Genomic DNA, 25,502 nt, shown 5'->3' with positions numbered 1-25,502 from the left:
AATCTGCGCAAAAAAGAAAATGTAAAAGTTACCGTTGACCTTGTTGAACATGGTATCAAACAGTGTCATTCTCCCCCTTACCAGTAACCCCCACTCTTTTACTACCCAATCACTCTGTGCTGAGCTCTGAAAGTAAACAACTATTTCGTTATGTTGATATTTAATATGTTCTAGGCCAGTGGTCGGTCTTTCTAGAACTGTCGGCAGTTTCGAACAGAGTTTCGCCGCGACGTACGTAGTTTGTTTTCCATACATTGCTATTCTCAATTGCGACCTGATAGCAACCGACGATAAAATCGTAGCAATGATAGATTATTTTATGCGTTTTAAAGAAGAAAATTACATAAATAGAAGTCTTAAGGACATAAATTTCTTTCAAAATTTCTTTCCGTACTTTATATATTAGATTTCTCCTAATGATATTTGTTTTCAATGTATAATAAAAAAGTGGGGGTCCTTGCATGCAGATAAGTCTGTCTGCGTCTATATCCATTTTTAATTCAATTGGAAAATGCTCGTAAATATAATGTAAAAATAATAGTACATTATGCAACGAGCCTATAATGATAGTAATTAAGACGCGAGTATGTTTGTTTATGAAACGAGCACAAGCGAGTTTAATAATTTTCATACGAGCGTCTTAATTACCATTATAGGCAAGTTTCATATGACTTTTTATGCTCGACCATATTTCTAACTTGAAATTATTTAGAATTATTAATTTTATTCGTATCTAACTGAAGAGTGGAAGTGACCTTGTGCATCGCTCGTAAATTGTGAGATGTGCGCAGACGCGAAACTATTGATTTTTTCCGCGGAACAATAATGTCATTGACCTTGTTATCATCTACAGAATAACATGAACTAATTTTGATATAACCTGGAAATTGATTTAGAATTGAAAAACGAGATGACAAATTGAATTTATTTGAATATTATTTACAATTAACGCTAATTATTATAGTAACAGAACATAACCTTCTGCGACAGTATTGGATTTCCAGCCTCCGTGACGTTTCCCCTCTTTGTCTTTCGATTGCATATCCGAGAATAATCGAAAACCTGAACTTTAACGAATAGATGTACTTTAATGACATGCATTAAAGGACTGCTACCAGGTGTATAATTACTACATTTCGGCATGGTCGAGCATAAAATTATATTATTGAACATAACTCACTCTGGACATACAGCAAATCACGTGAATGAGTGAGTGTACAGCAGACTTCACACATGCGAAGAATGAAATGTGCGATCTTGTCCGCTAGTGGACGAAACTTAAGGTGACATCACAGGTCGTTACCGTCCGAGACGGTCCGTGGTTGACCGGGAAGAATTTCCATGCAGTATGCTGCCGGCCTTGCTGACATTAGCGTTCTTGAGGATTTTTTAGTGCTTTGTGTTATTCACAGGAAGACGTTCATGAAGGTGATGTCAATGTTCGAGTTAGTTACAAAATTGCTCTGCGTCTTGGAACAAAACTCCGCCTATTCACAGATGGTGATTTGTTGAAAGAATGTGTAATAGACGCTGCCGAAGAACTCTGTCCTGAGCAGCTACCTACCATTAGAATAATAATATTGTCATAGAATTTAGTCCGGAGGAATTATTTCCTCATATTCCAGTGAAATATCAGGATTTGTGGCTTGTCTCCTCCTTTGACTCGACTCCACAATTTCAGAGGTGACTTTTTTTTTGTAAGTTATTTGACATTAAAAACGAAATCCTGAGTATTTATTAACTATGTAAAATATGCTTACTTAAATACGCATGTAAACATTGGGTGCTTCATTACACTATTAGTACTAATGAATTTCACTGAGTTACGTAATTTATGGTACGAACGAAAAGCCGCCACTGAAATATTGCTTACCCGTTTGCTCCCATAAATGCACTAGAGAGCTCGCGGGTAAGAGATGCTAGCCCGAGCGTGCACTCTGCTGACGACCGCTGTTCTCGGCTTAGAACTAGCAGCATATCTTTATGTGGCTCATATGTGAATCTGTGCTGGCGGTTTAAAAAATACTTATAATGTTAACCTGAACACTCGAATCAAACACTTACGACACTCTGAATCCTTCTTATTGTTAGGAGGCGTATGTTAATTTGATGAACCAATGTTTCGAATATTCCTGCACTATGCCTTGAATGTATTGGTGGTAGGCGAGGGAAAGAGGTGGGGTTGGACTGCTACGATGAATAATTGCGAAGTTGAATAAACAAATATTAACAGTTGATAACAAACTGTGACAAGCTTCAACTTGCGATTCTTAATGTAATTTACGTTCCATAAATCTGAGGTGCATGAAAATAGCACCAATGGAAAGAGAAACTCAAAAGGTTTAGTTGTGACAACATTGTTTTTCTAGTTGATAACACTGCCTCATAATAGAGCATATAAACAAATTTGTTCATTGTTGAGGCGAACTGGCTCCTATAGAGGACAGAAAAGCTTGATTTTCATGTGAACCAGTCGATTATTAATGTGCAACGGCATTACCGAACAAAGTCTGGTGCAGATCCTTCCAGTGGGCCTACAACCCATAGATGGTACACTGATTTTAAGACAAGATTCTTCGCAAGCGATTGTGATTTCATCCGTACCAACTACAGTTGCTGCAAGCCCTAAAACCAGAGGACAAAGTGTTACGAAGAAATTTCTGAATAAGTAGGCCTACGCAGACTTCAATTCTGCAGTGCTTGGGAAAAGTGACATAAGTCAGTTTTCACAAACCTTTTTTGATAATTTATTGACAACTTACACTGGTTTATGTCGATTTGATTTTTTTCTGTATGAATTATTGTAATGGGAGGAATACCTATGTATTTTTTCCAAGCGAACAGATGTTCCGTAAGTTGTCAATAAATTATCAAAAAAGGTTTGTGGAAACTGACTTGTGTCACGTTTCCCGAGCACTACAGAATTGAAAACGATGATGAATTCATTCGTTCTTGGTGTTTTCTGACGAAGTCACTTTTCATCTTTCTGGTAAGGTGAACAGACATAACCTCAGAATCTGGGAGTCAGAAAATCCGCGTATCTACGTGGAACTTGACTATAGGCTTGATGTGTGCAGTGTTACCAATGGGGAACACATTGAACATCTTTAAGGTAAGGAACTAAACTTTTTGAATTTCTCTTTCCATTGGTAGGCCTACAATTTTCATGCAGCTCAAATTCATAGAACGTAAATGACACGTGTTCGAAACCGAAAAAGTCTTTTGTTGGAGCCCTGTATAATACTATACGAGTAGAATGAATACTTCCCGAAATTCCCACATTTCCCTCAACATTGCAATTTCCATTGCATCACCGATTTCCATTTAACGCTATCTTTTCTCTAATTTCATATAATTTCTTCGCCTCAAGGAAAGAAAATTATTCACAGTGGCACAGGAGACCCAGTGACATCGACGGCCATCCAGATACAACTTTGTAATGCTCACGACAATGGACCGGTGAGCAACGTTGGCGACGCGATTCCTCTTCAGTAGTTACTTTTTCAATTTGCCACTGTCATACATACACACACATACATACATACATTACATACATACATACATACATACATACATACATACATACATACATACATACATATATCGCAGTGCATGAGGGTAGGCCACTAGAGGGAACCCAAGAGGTGGAACTTAAACTGAGAGGATTCAATCCGACATCGGGATGGGAATCCGGTGTTGCTTAGTGGACAGAGCGTCAGCACGTAGAGCTGAAAACGTGGGTTCAAATCCCGGTGCCGGAGAGAATTTTTCTATGTTCCACTCATCTTATATCATATATTTAATTTCAGTTTTAATGTTTAAAATATAAAATAAATGTGTACTTATTTGAACTTGTGTAGTTTCAATATTTTAAGAGTTGTTGCGTCATTTTTAAAGGGTAATCCTAAACCTGGTTTATTTACCGTAACTACAGCAACTTTAAGTTAATTTAAGGTTGTTAAATTTTGTTTATATTAATAAGGGAACCACTCAATTCAGATACTTGTGTAAGGGATTCGCGAATCTCGAAAGTTTGGGAATCACTGAATTAGAATAATAAGGTCATGTCATATGAGCAATGACGTGACCGAAATTAACGATGATGAAAGTACCACCTAAGAGAAAGGAGGAGAGCAGGCGGAGAAAGACTTGGAGTGAAAACATTCTTGAATCCATACAACATCCAAAATCGAACGAAAATGTTCATCAAAATCGTTAAGAATAAACAACGGTGATAAGCTGAATAATTACACACTTTGCATTGTGTATATTCCAGACAAGAAATGTATCACTTTTATTTCCAAAATATATCTCTGCTCTTTTCTGTAATAAGAACAAGTAGTCTAAATTTATTAGGTTAATGTATAAGTTCGTAGCGTTTTTGTTTGTTTGTTTGTTTGTTTTTTTTTGTCATACACAACACTGCGTTGTTAGGAGAGTGTTTATCGTTTGCCATTTGTTATTTAGTGTGTTGTGCTTGTAAATAGCCCTCGAATTTTGCGAATTTGAAGAAAGTTTGTGCAATATGTAGGCTAAAGAAGATGGAGTGTCAAGTGAAAAAAGTAATACTTCCGACATATTCTTATGTTGAGTTTAATAAAGGAGCAAAAACAGCTGAGGCGACTCGAAATATTTGTGCATACTAAGGGGAGAATGCCATCTGAGAAAACACTGCAAGAAAATGGTACCTTCGTTTCAACACACAATAACCCTACGAAAGTTAGTGTCCAACCACAGAAGATGATACTCGTATTATGCGTCTGGTGGGATAAAGAAGGCGCGTTTACTGCGAATTGCTTCCTAGAAATGTAACCATAACTTATGACATTTACTGCCAACAACTCAGAAGCCTTGCGGCAGCAATTGAAGAAAAACGACCACGAAGACTGTATCAAGTGCTGCTACAGCACTATAATGCACGCCCGCACTCCATTAGGGATGGGAGGTTCTTGGAAGATAACCGGTTATCAGTTAATCGGTTATTTAAAAAAAACTTAACCTGAAGGAGATTAACCGACCAAAAATAACCGTTTTTTTTAACTTTGGAATTCGTCAAATTTGTCAAGAAAATAAAATGAGAGGTTATTGTCGATACACATCAATGAAAAATGTACAATTAACTGTAAAATCAACCACAGGACAGTTAAAAGGATTTCATTACATGCTCAAGAACATAAACGACGTATCTAAACAAAATAATAAGGTTATGAAATTTCAGACTTCACTCACATTAGGGTAATAATGATGGGTGGAATTGCATCTTAACATTAAAAATAAATAGCGCTACAAATAATTGCAAATAATTTGTTGTATTTCTCTATACCATCGTAAATTATTTATATGTAGGTCAATGTGCGTATTAAGTTGAAAATATAAATATATTGACAATCATAATTATTACCTTACCTGAATTTCAACATCATTAGCTTCATCAAAACTACATAAAGTTCTTTTAGATATCTTAGTTTGTGCATTTTCCTTTAACTTTAAGCGCGATGGATGTTTACGAAGATGATGATTTTTAAAATTAGTTGTTCCTCCACCTGTTTTGTAATTTTTTCCACATAAATTATAAACACACTTATATTTGGCTTCTTCGTAAAAAATCCCACACAACACTTTTCTTACAGGACATTTTCACAGAGGAACTTATACTTATGCACAACACAATAATTTAATAAGTAGTTGCAACTATCAAATCTGACTGTTAGAAATCCACGTACAGTCTATCTTAAATAGCAGAAAGTTATTAAAAAAAAAAAGGACACACATCGTTTGAAATCACGAATCATTTGAAATGTTCCATAACCCGTGCATTTATATCAGCCAATCAGACAAGTGAAAATTGTCCGTCATACGAAATGCTCAAAACCAGCACATTTATATTTAAGCCAATCAGAGAAAGTTAGCGATTGAGATAGGCATAGATAGACAGTTGAATTGGAATCGAAATTATTTTTCCATCTATGGACATATTAAATAACTAAAGCAACATCCCATGCTCCATGTAGGAATGACACAAGAGAACAATTTGTTGATGAGGATAACTGTATTTTAAAAAAATAACCGGTAGTTCGGTTATTGATGAAAATAACCGGTTATCAGGTTAAATCGGCAAGCAAAAATAACCGGTAATTAACCGGTTAACCTAATGAAAATAACCGGTTATTTTTGCCCATCCCTACACTCCATTAACATGACGAAAGCAGCTATCCACGAACTTTGTGATTCCAAATTCTCCCGATCTTGCGCCCTCAGATTTCCACCTTTTCAGTTCTCTATCCAACAATCTTCAAGAGAACTCCTTTGATAATGAAGATGTTTTACAAAGTTGGCTTCTTCAGACGCGGAATCGACACTCCAGTGTTGGTAGAATCATAGATAATGCAAAAGTATAGTCTATATTAGGATTAATTTCTCTCTTTTATTCACTTCAAATAAGTTTCGTCACAGCGAAAAAACGTTACGAATTTTTGCATCAACCCAATACATGCTGCAGAATGTAACAATATTCTTACCAATAGTATCGTCAAAGAGGATACCAGCGTTCGTGATGTTCTGGTAGATGACAATGCTGCGCACTATCTCCGGAATGATATCTGCGGGAGGCATGATCTGAATCAAGTACTTCTTCTCGTCTTCATTCAGGGAACGCCATTGCCTACGATGTAAATGAGAGAAATTCATGTTACATCCCAGAATTTCAGGGTACCGTAATATAACACACAGGCCTATAAAAGTGAACACCGGATCTTTCCTGGGAATAAAAGGTGGTAGGAGTGCGATACTCTATATAAACTTATTATATTACCGAGATAAAGAAAACGCTGGAGCTTCACCTCCCTACCTCTTCTGCATCTCACCAGTGTCAAAACAACTTTACTTTTACAAGAAAAGTATATTGTAATTATAAACAGTGTACGAACAGTTGAGCTCACTGGAATTATTTTTAATAATTTTTGTTATTATTATTATTATTATTATTATTATTATTAATGTGGTATGGGAAGCAATACATATTATGTCCAATCACGTAATCCTTTAAAGAAGATAAACAAATTCAAGCGCAGCGTCTCTTGACGACCGCTCTGCAGCAACTTGTACGTGTGAAGCGCTCGGAGCGCAGTTCAATACTTGCCTTCTTGATGTATTTTTAGATAAATACTGGAAGATTTAAACTTCGTAACGCCGTAAACCACTCTTTCTCAACCGTAGTGTGCACCATGCTTACCCAAATATAATTCATATCATTTTATCATATGAGACGTGTATTGGTAGAGTTTTCATATTTGAATTTACTCCCTATCTCACTGTATTACAGTGAAACATTTATTTGAGCATTTTGAATGAAGACGTGGGAAGACCAAGACCCTTAATTTGTTTACAGTAGTTGGCTTCCTTGCACATTTACATTTGTTTACAACAGGCATGTCAGAAATCAGACTCTAAATGTTCAGTTTTGTGCGTGGATCGCCGCTCTGTGCAGGCTGCATCATTCGAGCGTTGCTCTTACCCGTTCTTAGCTGGAGGGGTGTACAATAATCTAGTCTGCGCTTCTAGGGTTGGATTAATAGGCATTTAGATATTACAAACACACTTAGCAGAAGGAAAAAAAAACACGGTTATTATCAGTGTCTGTAGGCCTATTTGACAATTGTAATACAAGAAACTTTAGGCTTACTCAGTTATACTTGACAAAGTAGTGGTTTGTAAAGCATAATGTATTAATATGATGTTTATATAGTATTTGAAGAAAAAAACATTGCAGTAATTTCAAAACAACAAAAAACGAACAAGTATTTCATTTTACGTAGTAGGTACTAATTATTTTAAAGTAATAGACCCTACTCTTTCATTGTTCGTTGAGCATTATTATTTTTATTGGAACCATTGGTACAAAAATGTTGAAGAAAATATTATACTCCCAATTAATTACATGCAGTAGGACATTGTGAAGTTTTTACACTGAAATAATTTCCTTGCTCTATGTCAATATAAATTAACATTAATATTAATAAATAATGTAAATTAAACTTATAATTTAAATTCATATACAGTTTATTTCGAAAAAGTTGAGAGCAAGTATCGACAAGTTGGGAGCGCTACTGAAAGAAATTAAAAGTGTAGTTCACAAGCTGTGAAGCGACGATATTCTATTTATGTCCGGTTTAAAGATTTATTAATATAACTATATTTTGAAAATATAGTGACGTGAGATGGAAAATTTGCAATTATATATTTTTTTTCCAGAAAAATTTTCCGCCTTGCAAATAGTTGCTTTCTTCCCTCCTTACAACCTCAAGATCCTCACATGTATTCCTCATTATATTCTCACCACTTACCAGCTTATGAAATGAAAGTCATAAGTCGTCTAACCATTGATTGTTAGTACAGACTCCAAAACAACGCCATTGTCAAGTTCGTTTTGCCGTGAGAGTACTGATTCAGAAATAAGCGCTGGCAATATAATATTTTGAGAACTTTACTAATCTGATCTAAACTGTCACAGCACTATTACCTCGACATGGGCTGATGAAAGCCATTCATTTTAAAATAATTATTGTTGGCTGAGGAAAACATTATAACAATTATGTTATATGATTCGTAATTTCTCTTCTTCGTTATCTGTGAACTCCTCACTTTATTTATCATAACTCATTCACAGACACTGCCAAATCAGCACCCGTACTGAAACTGTGTTACTGCAAGAAAAGTTGATAGGCTGTTGCAGGTCTGTATAGCCCTGTCGCGTTCCCCTCCAAGGCGATTCACTCCCTCCAGGTAGGGGAATAGAAAGTGCACATCGCACAGAGACTACTGCACAATGTGCAGGGTTTTGACATGCCTGGTTTACAGGCTCGTCTCACCTGAGGTCTCCTTCCTGCCCGAACGACGTGCTGATCGTAGGAAGTGCGAGGGCAGCGGTGAAGGACTTGGCAGTCTCCGAAGCCACCCCACTCATGGTCATGTCCATCACTATGTGTGGCGGACTTCCTTCTGCAATGGAGTCGTTGTACACGGAGCACACTGAAAAAAAAATTAATTGTGAATAAATCTCATATCAGGACAGAGTTTAATCTGCAGCTTTTCGAAGAGATATGATCCGCGGTTCATTCTGCGTTGATACAACCCAGCGTAGTATGGCAAGTGCGTAATAGATGAGCAGTAACCGGTCCCGGGCCGACATTGTTTGAAAACATGGATTTATTTGATAATTTTTATCGATTAAACTCATAAAATTTCATAAAAGAACAAAATAAATGATGATGATTCCCAATAATTTAATCAACATATGGAGTTAATCTTCTCAAAAGAATATTGGACAAAATTTTGTGCAACGTCAACAAAAATATTTTCCGAAAGTTACTACAATTAGTCTTTTCCCCCTTCTCAAAGATAGGTACAATTATGGATTCCTTCCATTTTTCTGGTAAAATTTCCTTTTCCCAAACAGCAAGCACAAGCTTATAAATTTCGCTAGATGATGCACTTCCACTCTCTGCTGGAATTTGATCGATATCTGGAGACTTGTACTTTTTTAGATTTTCTATCGCAATTTCGACTTCAGAAAGTGTGGGTTCCGGTATAGCCTAAATGACTCAGCAGTTTATATTTGAATTTCGTCCCGATCATTTATATTTTACCTATGTATAGTAGTGGCAAAAAAAGCGGACCGACCCTTGTAGCTGATTTCAGAGCCTTGTTCACTTCAGAGCACGATAGACTGGTAATGGTTCGAATCCTGCCTGAGAAGGAAACTTCTTTTTGTTCTTTATTCAGATTTATTCCCAATACTTTTCGATTGCAGCGATATTTTACTAAATTAACTTATTATTCCCAGAACATGAATTTACCAGCAATCGAAGGTCCAAATTTCGACATTACAGACACACGAAACGTAACAGGGAGACACCTGATTCGCAGAGCGAAGCTAGTACGATCCATGCACACCTAACTTGTACTCAGCGTAACCAAACGCAGGACTCCAGTAATCTCTCACGGATTAGATTGATTTTCTTTGTGTGGTGTGGTTGCCTGAAATGGTAGTCACAGGTCATTTTAATACAGCGGCTCGTAGCTGGGTTGTGCCCACAAAATAGGCCTAAGCAGTGGCGGCTCCTGCATATTTCTTAAGAGGAGGAAAGAAGATAACAGCAAAAAATGACACCTTCTTGAATGAAACGTAAAACAAATTAGCCTACATGCGCACATGTGTACACGTAACCGGAACCGTTTTATGGAAAGGGAATGGGAAATAATCTGCTAGGAAATCGAGAACACTGCACCCTCCCGCGTGGTCTGTGTTGCCACATGTACATTTTACTAGTTCAGTAGCACATGCTTTTGAAGAATGTCAGTTCTTGTAAAGTCATAATACCATTATTGTTCAAAGCTGCCAGTGGCCGATCAATTTTTTTATGTAAAAAATAATGTAGTTTGGAGTACTTTCAATTTCAAATATCTATCTATATATATATATATATATATATATAAAATTTGAACTGGTAATGGAAATTACGGGAAAACGGCTGAACGGATTTTAATAAATGACCCCTCACTTGGAAGCTTGGAACCCAACGTTTTTCAGAAAAATAGTAGTTTTCAGTGAAATGTCAATTTTCCTACATCATTTTCATATTTCCCAAAATCCATCTTTCGCCAGTTTGAGAACTAATTAATTGCGTTTCAGAATAAAACAAAACACACACTACAATAAACAATAGACTATTATACGAAGGTCATGACTTACAGGATTGCTGACATAGAGTTCAGAAGGCTCAGATTCTTTCACATCATAATTCCAATATGTTGATCTTCATTTGTGTAATTTTTTGATAACGCATAAAAAATAATTTACAGGTCTGATTCTCTGGTCTGTAGTTTTCCTAGTACTGCTGTGTAATGGATATTAAGAACTACAAAACTTAAAAAAGTTTTATGACATTATTACCATTAAAAATGAAATATTATTATAGTTAATGCAACACATAATGGTATACTGATGATATGAAAGTGAAACCTTTTGGGGCTTTAAGTAAGTAGACGCAGAGAAAGAATATTTTATATTAGATCTTCATTTCTATAATTTACTGAGTAACGGCTATATATAAACTTATGTTACTGAAAACTATAAAACTTACGTAAGGTAACAATATTTTTATTAAAAATTAAATACCGTACTTTCATAGTTATTAATCTTTTACATATATTGAGACGGTTCCTCGTATAGGATAAGGAGATTTTCATCAGATTAGTATTTCGTGTTAATATTCTTATATGGATAAGAAGCATGGACGCGTAAGAAAGTTTCAGAATGTGAGGCGGAAGTAACAGGTGGGCAGGAAGGCCGAAGCCAAGCTACGCGGACAGGAAACATGTGTCCAGGCGTAGATTTGACCGATGAGGGAATGCGTGGACTTTGCCTGCGGGTGGTCAGCAAGATGACGCCAAGCCAGGTTCGAAAAAGAGATGATCTGGTATATGTCAGAGAATTGTCAGAACACCGGAAGTAGGGGAGAATCTAGTAACGAACAATTTTTGAAGAGCGCGTCTTAAGTGACGTAAGAGTAATCATGGCCAATCAGGATTCGTAATAGAGACACGTGATTTATAGATAGGAGGGCGAAATTGTAAGTTTGGTGGTTGCAAGTAGAGGGTAGATTTGGCAGATAGAGAGAAGGCACATAGAACGCGTACGGAGAGGTCGCACTCCACATATTCTCGGCGAACCTAACTCGGAAGGATAACAATTTACGGACTTAGAATTTTTTAGTGGGTTTAGTAAGAAGTCGTGTGTTGTATCATTATTATAAGTCTAAATTCTTTTCTCATCATTATTATTACATTAGGAATAAATTGTCATCAAGTTATCATCTCTCCGTTATATTATTGGTGTTTTATAGTACAAAATATATGATTACGTGAACTCAGAAATTAGTCTACCAACTTGTAGGAAGTGAGAGCAGTATATTATACACTTGGACACGCATTTCTGCTAATCTGAAACGAACACTTAATAATAATAAACGTTCTCATAGTTCTTACCAACAACTTCTGGTGTGCGCCTACATCATTTCAATCTACGAACACGTCTCCCAAACCCCATGTCCCGACCGTTTTGCAGCTGACCTGGGAATCTCATACTCTACCGGAGTAATCTCGAGGAGGCTGGCGCCCAAATTAATTAATGTACATCTTTAATTATTGACATCATCGTGTATCCTTGAGATACTTTCCATACACGACGGAGCTGGCAGCCGAGGGCAAGGAAAGGCGTCGTGGGCAACAACGACGACGACCGACGACCGTCGCAGATTCTGGCGCCCCAACGAGGTCAGACCGCCGCAGATTCTGGCGCCCCAACGACCACCGACGACCGTCGCAATATGTAATGGCAGTGTGATATAGATATTTATAGGTATGTCTGATTCTCTAATTTTCCTTGGTAGTAATTGAGTCATGCTTCCTATTTTAGCTGCATCTTTAAACTACATCAAAATTAATTTCATATTTCTTTGGTTTAATCGATTAGATTTGTGATCGCTGCCAAGCATATTTTGTTGTAGGGATAATAGCAAGCCATTTCACTTCTTGCTACAGTGATGAGCAAATTTATTTCCCGCAACCAGCAACGAATGAAACATTGAAACTGCTAACGATTTACGATATTTTATTTAGGGTGCATATAAGATTATACAACTCTGACATCATCCGCCTCATTTTCCACATCTCAGCAATAGATTCCTCACAACAGCCTATATTACAGAAAATATACGGGATAACATTCATTGTTACACAAATTAATGAAGCAGTATTTGGTAGATCAGTATTGTCTGGAGGAAGCGCAAAAATTACAATTCCTAACAAAAGACCAAAAGGTATTACTTACTGATAAAATAAGAGGCCTACAAGATTTTGTAGTCTCTTGATCACCTCAGCAAGATCTCTTAATGGGAAAAACTGATTCTGCCTTCTACATTTCAGGGTAGTTCACGAAACATGCAGCAACTATACCAAGACGCTAAGTCTTTAGTTCAAAGCATGACAAACCTTACATTTTCTTAACTTTCACCTACAATTCGCAATGACCTGAAATAGCTACTGTATTACTCCCACATGCAAAACTCGCTGATCGTCCTGACATTGTTACTTGCGATTTCGAATTGAAACTCAAGAACTGAAGACAGATAGGTTCAAGGAAAAGTATTTGGCATTAAAAAAACATTCAGATGGAGTATGTTTCACTATTATGGAAGCAAATAAGTTTCAAAATGTCTGATATTCTTCATTAAAAATAAATCTGAACAATTTTTATTTGAAATTCTTATGGACTTAGTTTGCAGTATTTGCTGCACAAGCCACTAGTATTTGTATAAAACTGACAACTTGGCTGTTCCCCTGTCTAATAGACAATGAATGGAAGTGAAGTTCAGCAACCAAAGGAATTTGCGATACTAACATAGAACTACTTCCTCTTTGTCTTATATAAACCCAACTTTAACTTTCAGAAATCCTCGAAAGTTACAAACCATGAACAGTAGCCTATATAAAGTGCAATTAATAGTATATTTTGATTTAAAATTTTAAAAAGTTTATATGGTGTCTTTCATAGCTTTGCGTTAAAATTGTTTTTATTGAGTCTCCTTCTAGATGTGTTATAGTCTGGTTGAATGTAACATCGCTAGATGGCAACGGTAGCAAGCTTGCTGTACGACCAGCCGGTTTCTGTCTGCTGCATTATTTTCCGCCCATGCGCTGATTCAGAGGAGGATTTCCTCCCATCCGTCCATTTATTTGCTTTAAAACTCTGCTTCTTTCTCTGGCCGCTAGTGCGCTGTTGTTTGTGTGTGAACTGCGGTAAAGGAGGAAAGGATTGACTTTCCTCCACACAAACAATCTCACATCTTTCTCACAGTTTTTAGTAGCACATGAGCGCGCGTCGTTTAAAACTTGATCAACCGAGGTTTTTTCATAGCTGTGAACTTAAAAATGATCGAATCTTCCTAGAATTTCAAGGCACATATTTTATTTGGAATTTACTTTCAAAAGAAGAAAAAAAATGTGAGGAGGTCGTTCCTCCCTTCCCTCCTCCGAGAAACCGCCACTGGGCCTAAGCTATGGGTATAATACTCACTGCTTTCAAGGAACGTGCGGGCATCAGTGGAGTTGCCTTCTGCTCGAATGACTTTTCCGATCTCGATGTCTGGTCCCAGTTTCTTCTTTGTGAATTCCAGAGCCACATTGAACGCCTCCCTTCCCATTTCGTTGCGTTCTTCGTTGAGGAACACTTAAATAACAAACAAAATGACTGTTAGTCTTCACACACAAAACGGATTTCATAGTTGCATGGAAAATAAATTGTGTGATGTAAATTACACAAACTGAGTTGCAGGTATTTTTAAATGTTCGTTGTTACACAGGGTTTCGTTTGTCTCCTTCATGATGCAGTCGCCTATCGGGATGTAGTTATAGGCTATTTGAGCTGAAGATGGCATTCTTGCAATCACAAAACAAAATACACTGGTATTACCATTCCCATATTTACCTCTTCATTGTCTATCTTAATCTGCACTCCGTTTCGTTCCAACCAGCATCAGGGTTAATTTGTTAAATAGTTCATTTTACTACGCTTTACCAACTGCGATGGTAATCTAGCGTCTGAGTGAAATAAAGGTGATAATGTCAGCGAAATGAGTCCAGGGCCCAGCGACGAAAGTTACCCAGCATTTCCTCTTTATGGATTGAGGGAAAATCCCGAAAAAACTGAACTAAGTAACTTTTCCCAACCACGATTTGAATCCGGGCCCGCAGTTTCCCAGTCCGACATGCAGACCACTATTATACGGCATGGACTGCACTGTTTTGAACATAGGTAACTAACTATAGTCGTGTCGCTGTTATTTCCGGCGTGACTCGTCCTCTTTGCTTACGTCTTAGGAAGTGAAAGCTCTATAAAGTCTAGGTAGGTAGTATCCTTCGCCATTTTTGTTCTTTCGTTGCCGAGCTGTCAGATGAGGAATCTATTTGTCATACTGTTAAACATTATCATGTCGTAGCTCCTATGATAATAAATCAAACGCACTGTAATTGAGCAAATAATTGAGCGCCAAATAACGTCCTCGTGTGTTTTCTGCGAATGCGGACGAAAGATAAAAAATGGCGGGCGATTATATTAAATATTTATCGAGCCTTAGGAAGTGAATTACATCTTCAGCAGCGAATAACAAGACCCACACGTTTAAAGGCAGCCGGCCTGCAACGTGATTGGCTGTCGGAAATAAGAGCGACGGGACTATAACTTAAAACATTGTGTAAAGTTCGCTCGTCAATCTCGAAAGATATTCAAATATATTGATCATTTTTTCTCAGACCTGCCGGAAGACGAACGATCGTTAGCCGATTTCAATAGGGCCGTATTCATAGACATTCTTAGCGCGGGCTTCCGGTGGATGATCAGTGAACTAAGGTTTTTTGTATTCATAAACCAGTGTTAGCGATATGATATGATGAATCCTGTACAAGTAACCAGTCGATAGCCGGGGCTAGTTTAGCACGCTCGTAGCGCGGGCTAGCGAAATGTCTATGAATAGCACTCTTAGTGTCCAGATAGCCCGCAATTTAAAAGTTGCAGTAAGTCGAAATCGAAAAATCGAAAGAGAATTGGGAGGAAAAATTTTAAAAGGTACGCAAAACGCGTCCTTGCAAGGGGTTGGGGGCTCCAAGCCTGTTGGCCACTAGTCTCACTCCGGGTTACGCTGCTCCACTGAAGGAACTCTAGAAAATTTTGAAGGGGAAGCCGAAATTGGACGTAACCTCTTAGGTACCACATACGCGAGGGGGACTGAGATTTGATCAAGTGCTCACGGAACGGGAAGAGGAAGAGCTGGCTGGTGTTTGCTGTTAGGATGGCAAGACGCTGTTATCTGTTGTTCGATGACAAAGCATGTGAAGGCCGTCGGAAGAAGCGCCGTGAAATCTAAATCTGCAATTTGATAGGTCCCTGTCCTTTCAATTGCGACTAATTGAGTGACCTCCTATATTTAATAGACAATTTATATATGTTCTGAACTAGGGCATACGTCGTTTATAATAAAGGGGAATATATATGGGGAAGGGCATATAGGTCCGTGGCCCATTTCTTATAGGGCTCATCCCGACATTTGTCTTACGCCTGAGGAAAACCACGGAATACCTTAGGCAGGATGAGTTGTCTCATATAAGAGACTATTAAAAAATGTGGCTCAGTTTTCACCGAGCACTACAAAACATTTTTCAAAGACTCATCAAATGTTCCCCTCCACGGAAATCTTTAGTAAAAGGCGAAAGATTTATGCGTTTTGAAGGGAAACCAGAGATAAAACCAGAGATTGCAGTAAGTGAAATGTTCGTGGCTTTTATATTCCCCTCTTTCCCAGATCTTACTGTGCGATTTTTATTTGTATTGAAGTTTGAATCGATTGGCATTGGACCGGGAGAGATATAAGAAATGGGTGAAGGACCCGACGCTGCAAGACACAAGGGATAGAAGAAGAAGAAGAAGAAGAAGAAGAAGAAGAAGAAGAAGAAGAAGAAGAAGAAGAAGAAGAAGTTTGAATCTTGTACAACAGAGCAAGACAGTCATTTCCATCATCATCTGTGAGGTAAGTTTCATTTATGTGAGTAGCGCCTGTAGGCCTATAGATCTCATGGATCCCGCAGGGAAAGAGAAGATTTTAGACCACTGATGTTGAATGTGCATTTGTTACATCTACTGATAGGTTGGAAACCCAATATAATAATTGAAACTTTCACCGTTGTGTTCTATATTCAAGACAGAATTATTGTGATTAAGGCAGCTGTAGAATGGTGTATGAAAAATAAGCTTAGCGTTGAAATCCATAGCGACTTTCAGACAGAAATTATTATAAATTTCTATAAACATATTTGTCTAAATTGGATATGGGGTCATAAAGGAAGGCGAGCTGACGACTTTGAAAGTTATACAAGTGCCTGGTGTCATTTTGTTAAAAAAAAAACATTAAAAGCCAAATTGCAAAATTGTTGTTTGAATAATAGGCCTACATGGCTGGAAAGTATCACTAGACACCTCACAAGGAAGTTATTTTTCCTACAATTTATATCGCCTGCAGAGTGAGTACCTTTTCCCCCTAATTTATTCCAACTCACTTCTTAACAGGACATAGAACATTTGGGGAATATTTCCGGAGATTATAAAATTCTAAGCGATATACAATATTAGTGTACGTAGGCCTATGTGCGAGAAACTTTGAAAACATTGAACATCTTATCGTTTATGTGTGAAATATATGAAAAAGAAAGATACCTTCTAAAATCATCTGAAGTACTATGATTTGTTAGTGTATTACGTAGCAAGAACTGTAAGTGAGATTATCCGAGATCAGATTAAGTCATTTACAGTTTGCGGTTAGTGAATAACTTTTTGCAATACTTGAACAAATGTAAAAAGTAATAATAAATCAAAATTTCACTTCTAAATTTTGCAATAGATTCATTAATTCAAGTAACACATTACTTAATTGCTATGTTACTGTCAAACTAGTGCTTTAACTACTTCAGATCTGTCAAACTAAGTTACTGTTCTCCAACCAGGAGATTAACCGTGAAAGGAATGTGCTTACTATTGCGTCATATATTGGAGCGAAGTAGATAGATAATATTACCGTTATAACGTCAGTTTAAAAAGATGCGCTCTCCTGCACATGTTATTTCCTGTATGGAGGGATTAAAAGACCAGGAGATTAACCGTGATCTAATTTTGTAATTATGGTAGTATAAGTATGTGTGTATCAATGTCATCGTTTGTGGTTTAAGAGTTAGCCAATGGAGATGCGTGTACCCATGTGTGTGACCTTATGGCATCAACATTCATTCACAGCATTACCCCGCTTCATCTCATTCCCCTGAGACTTTCTCCTGGTTGGACTACAGTAGTACTGTAAGTATTTCAGACCTGTTCAAGAATCGTTGCCATGGTAATTAAGAAATGAATGGTAAACTTTACTTTCACTGCCACCTATATGTTAAAAGTAATAATTAATCAAGTATTGCAAAAAATATTACGATTCCCTTTTGCATATGGTCCTTAGAAAAGTATGTTGATATACAGCCTTTTGTAAGTACATTATATTTTTTAGACGGCGGGAAAAGGCACATAAGTAAAAAAAGTCTATTTTTCTGTTGTACCTAATCATATGAGTCTAGTATTTTTTCTAATTTTTTAAATAATAAAATTTCTTATATTTTAAATTGAAAACAGTCTCACTTTAACCAACATACATGAATTTCATTACTATATTTAGGCTCTATTCAGTTAAGAGTAAATTAAAAAGAAAGTCTCTCTTGAAAAATTAATTTTTTTGACTTAGCCTATGTGCCTTTTCCCGCCGACCAAAGACTATTTGTAACGGTACTCGTGATAAGCCTATAACCAATTATAGGTCGACAAGATAGAAAAGAACCTTCGCTGCTTTGATATATTTACATGTCGCAAAGCTGTTATGAGTGGACAATGATCAGTGGATCTCCACTCGAAACGAAACCGAATATTCATTCAGTAGCTATCACTTTCACTGGTTGACCTAACTTAAATGCAGATTGAATTCTGCAAATACTTACATATATTTATGGGTACAGCTGATACGAACTGAGAAAAGCATGTCATAAAGAACAAGAGCAGAATTCCAAGACGAATGTTCCGTCCCATCTTTGAGAGAAGGTCAGAGTTCTGTCGTTGTATTGGAGGATAGTACCTGAAAAGCAAAAGTAGTATCATAAATGCATGATTGTACAATGGGATCACTCAAGCGGCCTACGTGCGAGGGCAGTCCCCAGTCCGTGCCCCTCCCCTCAAGGGAGACTAATAGGCAGAACCTATGAAGTACGCGCGATTCTGACGTCTTTACAAAGAAGTCAAGTAGCTGATTGAACTAAGTAGTAGTAGTAGTAGTAGTAGTAGTAGTAGTAGTAGTAGTAGTAGTAGTAACATAGCATCATTTCCCTGCGGTGGCTGAATGGTCAGACCTCCAGTCTGTCATGCAAACGGCCCGGGTTTGAGTCTCGGTCAGTCTGGGATTTTTTTTATTGACATTGTGGCGGACAAGGTCGCAGTTTGGGTTTTTCCCGGGGTTCTCCCGTCTTTCTCCATATTAAGCATCTACATCATTCCGTCACCATTTCTCCATTTCGTCATTCCATAGCATTCCCCAATCGGGAGCTGGCCTAGGGACGAGGGAGGTTGTCTGCTCGAAACCTGGGTACGCAGCGAACCTTAGTGTAGTCAACCGGTGTGGATTTGGGAATGCGCCTAGCTTGAGGGTTAGCGCAATAGATCGTAACAGGTCGCAGTCCTGGCCATAGTGCCCCTCCCGTAAATTCCATACCATTCCATTCCAGAAATAGCATCATTAATGGTGTCAGTACTACTACATGCTACACATATTCAAGTTGTATTTCAAAAAATATAGATTGTATTTCAGATTTGTCATTTGTATTTCAGATTAGTCAATTCAATTTCAATTGTATTTCAGAAAACATCAATTATATTTCAGATTTGTCAGTTGAATTTCAGAAACTATCACTTGTATTTCAAAAGTTACGGTTGGCACCTTATTATCCAATGTTAAATCCAATCGAGATCATTTGGTGTAAAGTGAAGACTTATGTAAAATCCCATCTTGGAATTCCTGACGTCATGGCTCCTGGTGTTGTAGGCTAATTTACCTACTGTAGAGAGTAAAATTGATGAAACAGCACACATAATATTGTTGGTGGTGATTGTGCTCGTGCAGTACCACACAGTACAATTCATCAAGCTTCAGCTTTAGTTATGGAGAATATGCCTGTCGGACGCTAAAATGCAATAAAGTTGAGGATTTTTAAAATCCATTTTCCATTTTTTTAAATATATGTTAAAATCTCAAGTAGGCCTACATTTGTTATTTTGAGAAATAAAAGTGACTATGTAATCTTAAATGCATTGCTTATTTTCTTAAATACATTTGATACCATCTGAAATACAATTCACAAATATGAAATGCAGTTGATACTATCTGAAATTGAATTGACAAATCTGAAATACAAATGATAATTTCTAAAATTATATTGACTAATCTGAAATACATTTGATTATTTCTGAAATACAATTGATATTTTCTGAAATACAACTGGAAAAGTTGTAGTAGTAATAGTAGTTGTACAGGGTGTACGAAATATATATTTACAACTTTGATCCGAAACAAAATAAAAGTCGTAATCATAAATCACAATAGCAACGAATAGGTTTAACGAGAAACTCGTAAATTTTCTTTCCAGTGCCATGAGATCACGTGCGGTGATGTGTTTTGTGCAAACAGAAATAGTGTAATCGGTCCGCTAGTATCTCTTTTTTCTTCAACTTAAATCCAAGTATGTAAAGGATTTCTCGGAGTGTGAATATGCTGCCGTAAAAAATAATATAAGATCTTAATTCAGCATGGATTTCTTTCAGGATCGACTTCTGCTTTCCCGTTACATAAAAGTTTCACTCCTCTCCATTAATAGGCCTACATAACTAACATTTTTATATTTCGTAAGTTTGAAATTCTTGTTCTTTGTTAGTCTCCAAAATATATCCCTTTTACTTGAAAGCTCAATCTTTTCTCTAACGGCACTAATAAGTTTACGTAGATTATAACATACTTTTCGTATTTCATAATACTCTAAGAAAGTTCGGTTCGAAATGATGGGTCATACAGTTGGTCTATTTCTCCTTTACAACATTCTATGACACTGTGTGTAACTTTTCTACTCTGAGATCAGCTCACTTAGTGCGATTTCTTTGGGCACGTTTCCATTCTATAGGCCTATACAATAATTACATGCTGGAACAAGTTCCGTTAAGCACATAACACTACTTAAATAATACGAGTACAAAAATAAATGTTCACTAAGATTTGATACATACGCTTCGCTGTATCTGAACAACGGCAAAGCTTACTACTGTCACAAAGATTCACTGCACTGATGTGATAATTGGACTAACTGTACCGATGTGTCTTTAGATAACAGATTGCGTCACATGGTTCATATCGAGTAGTTCCCTCCGCTGCCACCGATAATGACTCTTCAGACAAGTAGTAAACAAGTTTCCATGGTAATGCACGACCACCTACTAAAGTACACTCACAGAAACAAAGTGGCTGGCAGTGTTTTTTCAATTAGCGCCAAAGGATAGTTATCGGCATAAAATTCAACATAAGCACAGTGATACAATTAAAACTAGTCCTGATCTTGTAATATATAAGAACTTGCATCGCAATCAAGATTTAGAATGTTGACAAGCTACATGTGTAAATGCTTGTTGATTGAAAAATAGATATTACAGAAAATATTAATACATGAACCACAATGTATATTTTCCAAACTGCTTAGGAAACTGTTTGGAGATGAAAACTAATAGAAACATTATAGACCCTTGGAATAAAAAAAAACAATTTAAAATGTTTATTAGTGTTCATACCAAAAAGATTTTTTACAACAAAATAGTAGACCTATGACGAAATTTGAAGATATAATCTAAGCAGACACGCCTCGGTTTCCCGCAGGTTATGTCGTTAGTAGCCTACCTACATAATATCTACCTATGCTGAATTCCATCCGTCCGTGTGTCAGTAAGCCTACGTGAGGCACTCAGGATACAAGTGGTGCAAGTCCACAGAAACTGTTAGTGAGTCATTGTTTTAGAAAAAATCAAATACAAAAACCAGTAGCACAATTTTTCATCCAATGTACATTTATTTATAAACAAAAGTTACCCTTTTATCTATACCATAGGAATATAACTACCTCAAACAAAATTTATGGCTCAAATTAAATAATGGCAAATAAACCATGGACTTGCTTTACTTGTCCGCTGAAAATGTTGGAATATTTCACTAGGTAATATTGTCAGAATACATTAAAATAATCGTTTGTTTATGGCTTTCACTTGTTATACAGTTTTAACAATTATCTATCAGTAATGATTATAAATACCCTGGTTAAGAGTTAGACATTTGCGTGCAATAGTAGTATAAGTCTTCCGGCTTGTAGGGGTTAAATATCTCCTATACTATATATCGACGTACTGCTTTCGCTAGATTTAAGAGGGCACAAATATAGCCTATAGAGAATTAATGTTAATCAGAAAAGTAGTATTTTCAGCACAAAGTTTTATTTCTTTAACGGAACAATAGCCATAAGCATGGGTGGGCAACTCGTGTTCTCAAAGTGTCAACACAACCTCAGTACAGGTAGAACGGACTCTGGACTAGCTGTAGTGTCTGTATACCGTTTTTGCAAGACACAAATTCGCTCGCGTCTGCAGTAAGTGGCGGCTCGTTTTAAGTGAAAAACAATATAATCCCCGGAACATTTCCCTTTAGTGATGAGTGATGAAACAGAAAGAGTTTTTTTTTTAAGAAGGCAGATAAAGCTTGTATTATGTTGTATTACACTTTCTTACGCATGACATTTTATGTTATAAATAAACAGAATGAAGGTTTTAGTAAAGAAATACCGTCTAGATCTGCTTTAGAACAGCTAAAAGTAAAACTAGGATATCAGCACGGTGACACTGATATCAAATATCGTTAGCACGTTGTACGTGCGAGTTACAGAATTGCACGACATATGATCGACTAGCTAAGAATATTAATGGATAAATTTGAAATGTGGTAATATCATGTAGAACATAGACAACTTCACTTTCCTTGACTATAAACTATCTGAAAAGTGATAAGAAAATCTTCTTATCAAAATAATATAAGATCCTACTTCAAGACCAACAGCAGAATTCACTGGTATGTTTGGAGAAACAGCGACAATTGACAAGGAATCGAGATTTTATAGAATAGCATGGCACTCAGATTCCAGCGAAATCAGGAATCGAAATGTTCGTAATGTTGGCTAAGTCAAAATTTGCAAATACACTCTTCGCTTCCACATTATGTGCTTGAGGCAGAGTTTAATACAAGAAAGAAGTGTAAAAGCTCTCAATGTACAGAAAGATCTCAGAAGTAAGTTTATTTCATTTACCGTGACATGTAAAAAGATATTTCTTTCAATTTGTGATTGTTTGCGAATACAGACTATTACCTTTCTGAGAACAGAGGAATACTCTTCAATGTATGAAGTCTTGTAAATTCTCGCATTCTATGTTTCAAATAAGACATAACTTATAATAAGAAATATTAACAAATAGTGTAATAATAAATAAGCATTGCAGCTATATTTGTTGTATCTTGAAAAGGTTGTATTCAGTTTATATTTCCAGTACTAAACTAATTTACAAAGCTAGGAAATAATATAATTTTGTTGTATGTGCTTAGATACAGTTTGTCTAAAATTACTATAATTGTACCATGCGTCATTCTGAAATTCAAATCATGGAATAGATATCGCGACCACCTGCGTGAGCCGCCAGAGTACACCGTGGCAGTGAACTGCTTTTGCAGCGAAACTACAAACAATTTGTAACTGCTGCTGCTGGCTCCGTCTGTCTTTCTCTCTTTCAAGTCTTTTTATCACTTTGTGAAGACGAGTTGCCCATTCATGACCATAAGCGTAAAATAAATTAAATTAAATTAAATTAAATTAAGTTAGAATAATACTGGCATTTGACGCATGCTTCTAATGTAAATAATTAACGAAATGTTGCTGTTAAACTTTTATCCTTCAGATAATGTTTATACAATAGGCTACAGGAAAAACAATAAAACAAAACGGTGGCATTATTTTCTTTATTGCAATAACAATACTAAGTGACACGATAAGTCTAATTACGGCGCTTAACTTTTGTTAGTTATAATTTAATATTGAATAGAACATTTTACTGCACAGTATACGTACACTTATACTGATTCTTATATTTAAAAAATGTATGATTCAATACTACGATTGATGTTTCTTTCTAAATTTTATAAACCATCGAGTTAAAGTTGACAAGGTTACATGGGACTTCCAATCGAAAATCATTACAGTTTTATTACGTTTGTTTCTGGAATAAACGAAGAAAGCGCTTTGCGTTCCTATAACGAGATCGACTTGTTAATGATTCAAGAAACGTTACTATCTTGGACGTAGCTTGAACATTTATTGATCGTACCATTGTGCTATTGCAGAAGTTTCTCATTTCATTAACAGCTCGTACTAAGGCCGTGTCTCAAAGCTCTAGTCCAGTGACCGGCATGTTCCGTGCTCTGCGACGTCATACGACGTAGCCGCCCTGCTCTTTGCTCGGCAATCTCTGCATGCTGAGCACAGCGTGGAGAGAAGGTTCATCTGAACAGTGGTGGTGCGGGTCTATGCACTGACAGAGCGCGATCCATTCTTCTGAGATAGTATGGGAACAGCACAATTACAATACATTTGTACGAAAACAAAACTGTACAACCGTGATAAATCAATGTAACAAAATATCTTGGTTTGTAATCAAATTTAATGTACTTACAATAATATGAAACTCATAATACAGCCACTTGCAGAAGCGTTTGCATATATAAATGAAATTCCGAAACTGCTATAATCATACAAACATATAAATAAATACTTTAAGCAGTACTGCAACACTTTATCTACTCGGAAACTAAAAACAGTGTTTTTTAACACACATTTTTCTACATAATATACAGATTAAACTATATAGGCCCTATCTTGGTGAGTAGTATGCAAAGTATATTCAACTTTTGAAACACACCATCACTTCGTGTCACTACCGTGCCCAAGCTAAACGCTTTGTCGAGATTTTTTCCCTCTTTTCTCGCGTACTAATTTTGCAATATTTGGAGTCATAGCCTGGCTAACACACAAGCGAAGAATATGTTTCAAGTTCAGATCAGACAGGTGGTTTCTATGTTGTGGTTTGCAGATCTTCATACAGAAAAGAACTGTTCACATACATACGTAGATCCGAATATGCTCAACATCCTAGCAGCAAATCTATGCAATCGAGGGAATCTTGCCTGGGAAAATCTTCTATAAAATGTAGATAGATAATTTTGTTTTCAACAGTCCCGTTCTACTGCTGCACTGACGCCACTGCGCTGGAGTGTGTGCTAACATTAATACGACTCAACTGCTCGCTCTCCCAAGCTCTTGCGATCTGACTGGCTCTTACGTCACAACTGCAGCATCTGCCGGCCACTGCTCTAGTCCATACTACGTACCATAGTATAGTACAGAGGTCTCCAAAAAGCGTATAGTCATTCGTGATCCCGATGCTGCCCGCCGAACACAGGGTGCTGTAAAGCTAGAGACTCGTACCTCAACAGATGGGAGCGGTCAGTGGGGGATTGCGGCAACGATCTGCTTATGTTTACAAATAATAACATCAAAAGGATAAGAAATATCATACATTTGTATATTATTTTGACATACAGTAAAATGCTCATTAACTCCTCGGATGAAATTGGCTAGGTGAGCTTTGTCATTTCTATCTGTGCTTTCGTCCAATGCTACAGACTGGT

General features: G+C 36.9%; 1 protein-coding gene and 1 non-coding gene across 5 annotated transcripts in view; both read right to left on the bottom strand.

Moving 5' to 3' along the window:
* Ir25a (ionotropic receptor 25a) overlaps window positions 1-25,502 on the bottom strand; it is a 98,326-nt gene that overhangs the window by 45,298 nt on the left and 27,526 nt on the right. For all 4 annotated transcript variants that reach the window (XM_069831571.1, XM_069831562.1, XM_069831554.1 and 1 more), the window contains 4 exons: window positions 18,637-18,770; window positions 14,135-14,287; window positions 8,868-9,027; window positions 6,519-6,661 (listed from right to left, as the gene is read on the bottom strand). In XM_069831571.1, coding sequence (XP_069687672.1) covers window positions 6,519-6,661; window positions 8,868-9,027; window positions 14,135-14,287; window positions 18,637-18,724 — 544 coding nt within the window. In that variant the 5' untranslated portion in view covers window positions 18,725-18,770. The remainder of the gene's footprint in view (window positions 1-6,518; window positions 6,662-8,867; window positions 9,028-14,134; window positions 14,288-18,636; window positions 18,771-25,502) is intronic.
* LOC138709961 (U5 spliceosomal RNA) lies at window positions 16,239-16,357 on the bottom strand. Its single transcript, XR_011335002.1, has one exon. It is a non-coding gene; the product is annotated as a U5 spliceosomal RNA (small nuclear RNA).

This window comes from Periplaneta americana, chromosome 1 (assembly GCF_040183065.1).
Source record: "Periplaneta americana isolate PAMFEO1 chromosome 1, P.americana_PAMFEO1_priV1, whole genome shotgun sequence".
NCBI lineage: Eukaryota > Metazoa > Arthropoda > Insecta > Blattodea > Blattidae > Periplaneta > Periplaneta americana.
This window is presented reverse-complemented; position numbering and strand designations above follow the sequence as displayed.